Source organism: Haemorhous mexicanus, chromosome 6 (assembly GCF_027477595.1).
Source record: "Haemorhous mexicanus isolate bHaeMex1 chromosome 6, bHaeMex1.pri, whole genome shotgun sequence".
In the NCBI taxonomy this organism is placed as follows: domain Eukaryota; kingdom Metazoa; phylum Chordata; class Aves; order Passeriformes; family Fringillidae; genus Haemorhous; species Haemorhous mexicanus.
This window is the reverse complement of record NC_082346.1, coordinates 11,132,252-11,142,451: the sequence shown is the minus strand read 5'-3', so window position 1 is coordinate 11,142,451 and position 10,200 is coordinate 11,132,252. Positions and strand designations below refer to the sequence as shown.

General features: G+C 50.7%; 2 protein-coding genes across 2 annotated transcripts; both read right to left on the bottom strand.

The window, feature by feature from the left end:
* Positions 1–996: 996 nt before the first annotated feature.
* LOC132328290 (mas-related G-protein coupled receptor member H-like) lies at positions 997–2,774 on the bottom strand. The gene has a single exon (XM_059848133.1). It carries the CDS (start codon positions 2,772–2,774, stop codon positions 1,890–1,892), a length of 885 nt encoding a protein of 294 aa, XP_059704116.1. The 3' UTR covers positions 997–1,889.
* Positions 2,775–5,408: 2,634 nt separating this feature from the next.
* Positions 5,409–10,086, bottom strand: LOC132328571 (mas-related G-protein coupled receptor member H-like). Its single transcript, XM_059848498.1, has one exon. The coding sequence runs from the start codon at positions 9,923–9,925 to the stop codon at positions 9,242–9,244; it is 684 nt and encodes a 227-aa protein (XP_059704481.1). The 5' UTR covers positions 9,926–10,086; the 3' UTR covers positions 5,409–9,241.
* Positions 10,087–10,200: the final 114 nt, after the last annotated feature.

The window sequence follows — 10,200 nt, the reverse complement described above, 5'->3', positions numbered from 1 at the left end:
AGTGTCCCTGCTCCTCCTGGCCATAGGGTTCCAGGACCCAGGATGGAGGAGGAAAGCCGAGCTCCAATGTGCTCCTCAGGAGAGCACAGGATGATAAACGTGGCTGGAGCCAGTGCAGAAACAGATCTGGAGGCCTGGAGAGGTTTGTAGCAAATTCTGTTACAAGAAGCAAGAGCACACAGCCAAAGGAAAAGTTCAAAGCAAGGTCACCTTTAATATCTCAGCACTCAGTGAATAGAACATCAGAGACCCCTCTGAATGAACCTCTAGGGCCAGGAAAGGACTTGGAGAAGGAGGTGGATGCCTGGGAATGGGTCCTAGGAAAGTGATGTTAATGTATTAGATAAGAAAGACACTTTAATGTCTCTGTGTGGTTATGATGGATAAAACCCCTGTTGTAAAGTCTCACCACACACAGATCAGGGAGAGACCCTTCTATGCAGGTAAAGAATTCCTGCTTCCTAATACTTCCCATTGTTTTAGAATGTTTATTTCAGCCTCGTCAATGTCAAGATACAGACGGGATGCACAGGGCAGAGGAGGGGGGAGCTGGGGAGGGCACTGCAGTCACTGGGAGAGGGTGGCAGGAACAGAGCAGCAGCTACAGGAGAGGAAGGTGGGGGAGGGAGGAAGGAAAACATTCCACTGACCTGTTCCCTGTGGGGCAGCAGCAGGCAAAGGGGTCTGTGCAGATCAGCGGCGCTTCCTGGTACCTCTTGCTCCTTTGGGATCCATGTCCTAAAGCGGCTCCTGCCAGGTTAGGGACATGAAGGAGAAAGTGCCCAGGTCACCAGGAGCTCCTCACTCCGATCCCTCTCGCTACTCTCTATGCCATGACCTGCTGTTGTTTCGTAAGGCTCGGTGCCTGGGTCACAGTGGTTTTACAGCTTTGTCTTGCTCAGAGTTCCACAGCCTCTGAGATATTGATCTTGATTTTTTTCATTTTCCATATGAATCAAGTGGTCTTTTTCTTTGTTGTGAGAAATGACGCCTCACTTAAAATTTTTAGAAGTTTATTGAACTACAGTAAAGGACAAAATAAGGTAAAAGGAACAGTGCTCGGTGCTTACTCGCAGCCAGAGGCACAGCCAGAGGCACACCACCCAAAACAGAAACCGGCTTTCTACCCTCTTTGTAATCCATCCCCGCTTTCAGACACATTCCACTTTTCCAACATAGCTTCACCTCCGTCCCGCCTTCCCGGAGCTTGTGCAGCGCTTCGGGCTTGAACTGCCCACAGTGGTCAGAGATCAGCATTATAACTCTCAAGGTGAACACACTACTCATATTAGAAAAACTCCATAGCTTAAAAAATAATTGAAAAAAAAAAACAAGACAGAAGGGGAAGGATGCTCCATGTGATCCCAACCCCTCTCCTGCCATCCAGAGGCATCAGCCCCACAGGGATTTGGGAAATCACTGCCACCCAGTGCTGGGTGTGTCCCCAGGGATTAAATGTGTTACAGTGCAGGCAAGAGCTCCCTGAAAACACCATGAAACTCATCTGCTGAGCCCAAGGAGATGGAGTTCATGTCCTGGGGTCGAGGCCATGAGGGTCATTCCGTGGGGAATAGAGCTGGGGAACAGCACTGAGCCCAGCCGCACTGCTTGGAGCTATGTGGATCCAGGAGAGGGGAAGAAAGCCATGCCCTAATTTGCTCCCTGCAGAGCATCTCAGAAAAATCACCCAAGGCAATGCCTCTGGTCCCTTCTCCTGCAGAAATACAGCACGCCGGGGAGGGTGATCCTGTGGATATTGATTTATCAGTTCACTCAAGGAAACCTTCAGGCTTTATGCCAAGATCCTTCAGCAGAGCAGTGGAAGGGATCGAGCGGCTCAGAGCTCCTGTGTCAGTATGGGCATAATTTCTGCAGGCAGTTTGTTCTTTCTACTCATCAAAGACCCTCTGGAGAGATTCCCTTAGAGACCCTGTACAGTGCTCCCAGGAGATCGCCATGAAGCAGTCTGTCCTCCAGCTCCCCACCAAGATGTACATTAAGGGTTTGATGGTGCTGTGGGTGCAGGTGAGCAGAAAAAAAGCCTGTGAGGACACAGTGATGGAACCGAGCTGCTGCAGGAAATGGCAGATGGTGAGCAGGAGAGCAAAGAGCACAATGAGGACGATAACGATGTCGCGCCTCTTGGGTTGCTGCTGCTGGGAGCCCCACTTGGCCTTAATGAAATTGATTGCACTGGAAATGAGCAGGGGTGCAGCAAAGAGGAGCAGAATGATGGTGTACATGGAGATGAGAGCTGCCCGGCAGTGCTCCTGCTCGTTTGATGGGCATAGCAGTGTCACGGCAGGAATGACAGTGAAGAGAGCAAAGAAGGCCCAGTATTGGACACTGTCCACCACCCACCTCAGGCGCAGACTTAGGTCCCTGTGGAAGCAGATCTTGTACATATACAGCAGAGGGCTGCCGGGCATCAGCCGGAACAGCAGCCAGGAGTAGGAGACCACTGAGAGATGGAAAAGGAAACTCAGGTACAGCAGGGGCAAGATAGGAGAGCAGGACATGTCCTCCACCAGGAAGAGGAAGGCAGTGGGGACTGTGAGGAGAAGGAAGAGGAAGTCAATGACAGCCAGCTTAAAGATGCCAGAGTTATAATTTTCCCGGCTGAGGAGGCCGATGACAGCCCCGTTCCCGGCCAGCCCACAGAGGCCGATGAGCAGTGTCACACTGTGTATGGCCACGGTGGTGACATCTGTCTCACAGAGATCACCTCCTTCAGAGGGTGAGGTGGGAGGTGGGGACACGGTGGTCACCTCCATGGATGGACGCTGGGCAGGCAGTGGGATGTGTCCCCTGGCTGTGGTCAGAGTGGATGTAGAGTCAGTGCTTGGAGAATCCAGGGATGGACCATGTGGCTCCTCAGCAGCTCCCTGCAGTGGGAAGGATTCAGTGAGGAAGAGTGAGATGTCCAAGGGAGGAAGGCAGTGGGAATTGTCGACTGGGAGAGGGAGGTGCGAGGGTTGGTCTGTTCCAGAACAGGGCAGAGGAGGGGGGACCTGGGTGAGGCACTGCAGTCACCGGGAGAGGGTGGCAGGAACAGAGCAGCTGCTGGAGGAGAGGAAGGTGGGGTAGGGAGGAAGGAAAACATTCCACTGACCTGTTCCCTGTGGGGCAGCAGCAGGCAAAGGGGTCTGTGCAGATCAGCGGCGCTCCCTGGTACCTCTTGCTCCTTTGGGATCCATGTCCTAAAGCGGCTCCTGGCTGGTCAGTGACATGAAGGAGAAAGTGACCAGATCACCAGGAGCTCCCCATTCCCGTCCTGCTGGCTCTCTCCGTGCCCTGTCCTGGTGTTGCTCCCCAGAGCTGAATGCAGTCACAGGGGGAAATTGCAGCTTTGGCTACATCAGAACCTCACTTCCTCTGAGTCATTCATCTTAGGGGTTTTTTTTGCTGCAGAGGAAGTGACTTTTGTCAAAAGCTCCAAATGAAATATTTTCCAAATGGCTCATCATTTCCTCCTGATGAGAAACATTCCATCCCTGCAGAATGTCCCAATCTCTGACTGCCTTACCTTTCCCTACAGGTTTCTACCATTCCTTGTTTCCCTTCCCTAAAAGGTAATTGTCCCTCCAGCAGCAGAGGGATGCTAGTGGTGAAGGTGGCACTGGAATGCTGGCAGTGCTGGAAGTGCTGGTGAGTCAGCTGGGTGCTGGTCAGAAGTAACTCCAGTTCCGGGAAGAGCTCTGGGATCATTGACAAACCTCCCCTGGGCCCAAGGAAGCAGAGCTAAGCTGGTCCTTATCCTATCCTATCGTCCTTATCCTATCCTATCCTATCCTATCCTATCCTATCCTATCCTATCCTATCCTATCCTATCCTATCCTATCCTATCCTATCCTATCCTATCCTATCCTATCCTATCCTATCCTATCCATCCTATCCTATCCTATCCTATCCTATCCTATCCTATCCTATCCTATCCTATCCTATCCTATCCTATCCTATCCTATCCTATCCTATCCTATCCTATCCTATCCTATCCTATCCTATCCTATCCTATCCTATCCTATCCTATCCTATCCATCCTATCCTATCCTATCCTATCCTATCCTATCCTATCCTATCCTATCCTATCCTATCCTATCCTATCCTATCCTATCCTATCCTATCCTATCCTATCCTATCCTATCCTTTCCTATCCGTTTCCTATCCGTTTCCTGCCCGAATGTCTGCACTCCATTCCCGCCCCGCTCTTCAGGCTCACCCCATCCTATCACATCCCACAGCTTTCCCAGACAGCAGCTGCTCCCCCACTCTGAGTGTGGCCTGTCAGGTTCTGTTCTCCTCTGGGACTGACGGGATCCAGACCCCCTCCAACCTCCTCTTATCCTCTCCTGACCCCTCCAGCCTGCTCTGACACCCCAGGACGCACCCAGGTCTGATTTTTTTTTCTCCTGACAGCCTGGGCAGTGTCCATGCTCCTCCTAGCCATAGGGTTCTAAGATCCAGGAGGGAGAAGGAAAGCTTGCCTCCAAGGTGCTCCTCAGGAGAATGCAGAACGATAAATGTGGCTGGAGCCAGTGCAGAAACAGATAAGGAGACCTGCAGCGGTTCTAGGGCCATTTTTGCTACAAGAAGCAAGAGCACATGGCCAAAGGAAAAGCTGAAGGCAAGGACGCCTTTAATATCAGAGCAGTAAGTGAATGCGACTACCAGAGACCCCCTCAAAGAACCTCCATGATCAGTAAAGGACTTCCAAAAGGAGATGAATGCATGGAAATGAGTCCTATGAAAGTGATATTTATTTATTTTATAAGAAACACACGTTAATGACTGTGCTTATGATGGGTAAAACCCCTGTTATAACCCCTGTCACCACACACAGATCAAAGAGAGATCCTTCTGTGTGTGATCCTTCTTCTGATCCTTCTCTGTGCTGGTAAAGAATTCCTGCTTCCTAATGCTTCCCATTGTGTTAAAAAGTTTATTTCAGCCGATTTCAGTGTCAGGATACAGACGGGATGCACAGGGCAGAGGAGGGGGGAGCTGGGGAGGGCACTGTGGTCACCGGGAGAGGGTGGCAGGAACAGAGCAGCTGCTGGAGGAGAGGAAGGTGGGGCAGGGAGGAAGGAAAACATTCCACTGACCTGTTCCCTGTGGGGCAGCAGCAGGCAAAGGGGTCTGTGCAGATCAGTGGCGCTTCCTGGTACCTCTTGCTCCTTTGGGATCCATGACCTAAAGCGGCTCCTGGCTGGTCAGTGACATGAAGGAGAAAGTGCCCAGGTCACCAGGAGCTCCCCATTCCCGTCCTGCTGGCTCTCTCTGTGCCCTGTCCTGGTGTTGTTTCCCAAGGTTCGGTGCAACCACAGGGCAGTTGGAAGTGGCTTAACATCTTTGGCTTCCACAGAGTTCCACAGCCTCTGAGTTATTGATCTTGTTTTTTTTAATTTCCCTACGAATCAAATGGTCTTTTGTTGTGAGAAACGACACCTCACTCCTTAAAACTTTTAGAAATTTATTATACCACAGCAAGAGACAAGGTAAAAGGAGAAGCGCTCGGTGCCCGCTTGCAGCCAGAGGCGCGGCCAGAGGCACACTGCCCAAAGTAGTAACAGCTTTGTACCCTCTTGGTCAGGCACCCCCGGTAATCCATCCCCCACATTCAGACACATTCCGCTTTCCCAACACAGCTCCGCCTCCGTCCCGCCTTCCCGGAGGCTGTGCAGCGCTTCGGGCTGTGACTGCCCGCAATGGTCAGAGATCAGCGTTACAACTTTCAGCATGAACACGTTTTAACAGAGAGAGAAAAGTAGTTCTGTACCCCCAGGAAAAAAAAAAAAAAATCTGTTCATAGAGATGAAGTTGATTTTAAAGATAGATAATGAGCATTTTACCTTTAAACAACTCATCTTTAAAACAGTACCCCAAAAGTTAACATAACCTGTAAACACAACTGTGAAAAAAACTTGTAGAAAATAAGAGAGAATTCACACTTACAGATTTCCCAAAACAAATACCTTTCATAAAAAATTAAGAACCACAAGAGAACTATTTTTCTTGTAGAGAAGTCTCCATAACAATGAGAGACTTCTCACCCTATGTGAACTAAAGACTATTCTAGATGTACTAAACTGATTAAAATGGTAAGTTTTGTTTCTTTAAATTGTCAGTTAGAAAGAAAAAGTGGTAAGGAGAAGTGTTCTAAAAGTTTATTCTGATTCCCATTACTCTTAATTACGGTTAATAAATTTCTTTATACCCTTTTAAAGTTTTAAACCTACTTTACCTTTCTTCCAATCCTTCCTCACAGCACAAAGTGAATACACCAGTGATTAACCAACACTAAACCCAGCACACTCATGAGTACTTTAGCAAAAAAATCTCAAAATCAGTGAAATCTCAAATTACCAAACCACAACCATTATGGGGTGGAACCTGGTTATTGATTTTGAGACAGAATTGAGGTCTGTAGGGAACTAAAAGGTATAAATCCTGTGGGAAAGGGGAGGGAATATTGAACCGAGTGTCCTGCTGAAGGAATCCAGCAGCTCAGTGATATCAACTGACACCTGAGAGTCCAGCTCAGATCCATCCCAAAGCCAATTGTTCTCTGATATCTCCATGGGCAATCCTCTCCTTCTCCAATTGTTTTCCTGCTCCAGCTCTGTCCTGTCCACAGCCAGGCAGGAGGTATCTCCCTGGCTTTTGTGCCAGGCACACCAGACCAGGCTCCCACATCCTCCTTGCCATCTGCCCTGTCCCTCACCCCTCCCTGTGCTGCTCCACATGGAAGCTGTGGGTAGGAAAAGATGGGAAAGCCACGTTTGGGGGACAGCAGCGTTGCTCTGGTGTCTCTGTTTGTCACCCCTCCAGCTGTGTGAGGGGGGGAGAAGCAGCAGAGGTGTCACCATGAGCACTTTGTCCCCTTCCACGGAGGGAGCCTGCCCTGCCTGCTGGAGCCAGCCTTGTGGGAAGGCATCCAAGGGGAGCTGGAATGAGGAGAGCCACGACAACTGGAGCCAGTGTGCCAGCAGGCAGTGGAGCAAAGTGCCTGTCACGCTGCTGCTGCTGCTGTGCCTGTGTGGGATGGTGGGAATGGGGCTGTGCTCTGTCTCCTCAGCCAACAGCAGTGCCCACCCTCTGATTTACTTCCTGGCTGGGAGCTGTGCAAGGGAATTCACCCCTCTGTTAGTGTTGCCTTCCAGAGGGCTTTTGAGTATGTTCCAGAGCCAGGGAATAAGGACATACAGTGGAATCATCATAAAGTATAATCATCATGGAAGAGAACCATCATTAAAAAAACCCACTCTAATCCAGAGTTAGAAGGGGACCACAAGCATCATGGAATTCAGCTCCTGGCCCTGCACAGGACATCCCAACAATCCCAGCCTGTGCCTGAGAGCATTGTGCAAATGCTCCTTGAGCTCTGACAGGCTGGTGCTGTGTGCAGCAGGGGATCTCCTGCCTGGGGTGGATTCTGAATGAGGTGAGGAATCCTCATGGAATTGTTTGGGTTGGAAAGAAACTTAGAGATCATCTCATACCATCTCTCCTTCTGCCATGTGCAGGGCCACCCAGGAAAAATTTGCCTTGTAATCTTCCTTTTTTTGAAATAAAGCTCAGGTAGGGAGTGGCCTGGATGACAGTGGAGACAAGAAGGTGCTGGGAAGTAGAAAAAGTTCATTGAAGGATCATGATCCTCCTGCACTTCCCTTGGGAGAAACCCTTTGGCTGAGTTGTTCTTTTCTGGACACAAGGTTGCACCATGGAACGATTCTGCTTTCCAAAGGGTAGGAAAACAGGAGACAGGAAGAGAAAAACCCTATCAGATGTCAAAGTCTCTCTTGTCTGTTGATTATTAACAACTCTGTGAATAAATGCTCCTTAGGTGTTTAACCTCATGTTTATCTCCAAAGCCTGACTCAGCACCCACGGCTTTCACTCGCACTTCCCTTTCCAGAAGCAGTGGCACGTTGCTTTCCCCTGGATTTAAGGCAGTGGGAAAAGGAGGGACAACTTTCCCCTGAGCAAGAGATGTGGCTGCTGCCCAGGTCTCTCCCAGGAGGAATGAGGAGCTCTTGGCCCTGCCAACATCATCCCAAGCTTTGCAGGCACGTGCCTTAGGAAGGGCTCTGGTATGAGACAGGTACCTGGCCTGCTCACAGACCAGCCAGAGGCTTTGTACTGGGATAAAAGAAGGAAATGAGCCATTTTGGACATTGTTTAAAAGAGACAGGCTCTGCAGTGAAGCTTGGATGTTGTTCATTCAACAAATTCAGAGGCTGGAACCACCACAGTGGAAAGAAACCAAAACCATGAATCCAAATCTGGTTGTGGGGTGGTTACAGAATGACAAAAATCAGGGCTGTGGCTGGGCTGTGGCTGAAGCTGCTGTGCAGAGTGGCTGTGCAGCTCCTCCTGAGGGTGGCCAGGTTCAGGATGGAGGTGGTCAAGGGCTTCCTTGGGCACTGATGCTGGGGAACCAGAGGATGGAGGGGCCCAATTCTGCAGAAGAGCAGCACAACCCCCTGATCTCTGTGCAACTAAATGGTCCAAGCATCTGGTGATGGGAATTTCCATATTCCATGTACTTTCTGGTACAGGAACAGAGGATCAGTGGAGATCACTATTGACCCTGCACTTTGATGTTGAGAAGGATTTAATTTTGGAATTAAATCCTGTGACAAATTCCCACTGAAAGGATAAGGGAATGTTGCTGTCCCTCCCCACCTCTGCAGCCGTACCTGGTGTCCCTTCCCATCAGCTGGGAATGCAGGGCTGGCTCTGCTGTGCAAAAGGGGAAGGATGTTCCCTGTGATCCCAACCCCTCTCCTGCCATCCAGAGGCACCAGCCCCACAGGGATTTGGGAAATCACTGCCACCCCGTGCTGGGTGTGTCCTCAGGGATTAAGGTGTCCCATTCTTTGCAGGCAAGAGCTCCCTGAAAACACCATGAAACTCATCTGCTGAGCCCAAGGAGATGGAGTTCATTCCCTTGGGCTGAGGCCATGAGGGTCATTCCATGGGGAATAGAGCTGGGGAACAGCACTGAGCCCAGCTGCACTGCTTGGAGCTATGTGGATGCAGGAGGGAAGAGAAAAGCCATGCTCCAGTGTGCTCCCTGCAGTGCATCCCACAAAAATCAGCCAAGGCAATGCTCCTGCTCCCCTTTCTCGTAGGAATACACCACCACAGGGAAGGTGATCCTGTGGATATTGATTCATCAGGAGGCTCAAAAAAACTTCGGCCAGTTTCCTGGGGTCATTCACCAGAGCAGTGGAAGGGATCAAGAGGCCCAGACCCCCCTGTCAATGGCAGGATCATCACCGTCAGCAGTGTTCTCTTTTGGCTCCTCAAAGACCCTCTGGAGGGAGCAATGGAGGGACCTCATGGTGCAGGGCCTCCTGCACCTCCCCACCAAGAAGTAGATGAAGGGTTTGATGCTGCTGTGGATGCAGGAGAGCAGGAAAACAACCTGGGAGGACACAGTGATGTAACCAAGCTGCTGCAGGAAATTGCAGATGGTGAAGAGGAAAGAGAAGGGCACAATAAGGACGATAATCATGTCACGCCTCTTGGGTTGCTGCTGCTGGGAGCCCTGCTTGGCATTAATGAAATCAACTCTGCAGGAAACGACCACGGGTGCAACAAAGAGGAGCAGGATGATGGTGTACATGGAGATGAGAGCTGCCCGGCAGTGCTCCTGCTCGTTTGACGGGCACAGGAATGTCAGAGCAGGAATGACAGTGAAAAGAGGGGAAAAGACCCAGTATTTGGCTCTCCACACCACCCACATCAGGCGCTCGGGAAGTTGGCAGCAGCAGCAGAGCTTGCAGAGTGAGGCCACGTCCTTTCGTAAGCTGTGGGCTGTCAGCCGGAACAGCCCCCAGTAGTGGGAGACCACTGAGAGCTGGAAAAGGAAACTCAGGTACAGCAGGGGCATGACAGGAGAGCAGGACATGTCCTCCATCAGGAAGGGGGGGTGGAGGGGATTGTGAGGAGAAGGAAGAGGGAGGAGGCAACAGCCAGATCAAAGATGCCATGGTTGCCACTTTTCAGATGAAAGAGCCAGAGCACAGCCCCGTTCCCAGCCAGCCCACAGAGGCAGATGGGCAGTGTCACACTGTGTATGGCCACATCGGTGACATCTATTGCACACAGATCGTCTCCTTCAGTGGGTGACACGGGATGTGAGAACACAGTGGTCACCTCCATGGATGGATGCTGGGATGGCAGTGGGATGTG

Bases quoted from the DNA above. Each gene is read 5' to 3' on its own strand.
- LOC132328290 (XM_059848133.1), bottom strand. From the start codon at position 2,774: ATGGAGGTGACCACCGTGTCCCCACCTCCCACCTCACCCTCTGAAGGA.
- LOC132328571 (XM_059848498.1), bottom strand. From the start codon at position 9,925: ATGGAGGACATGTCCTGCTCTCCTGTCATGCCCCTGCTGTACCTGAGT.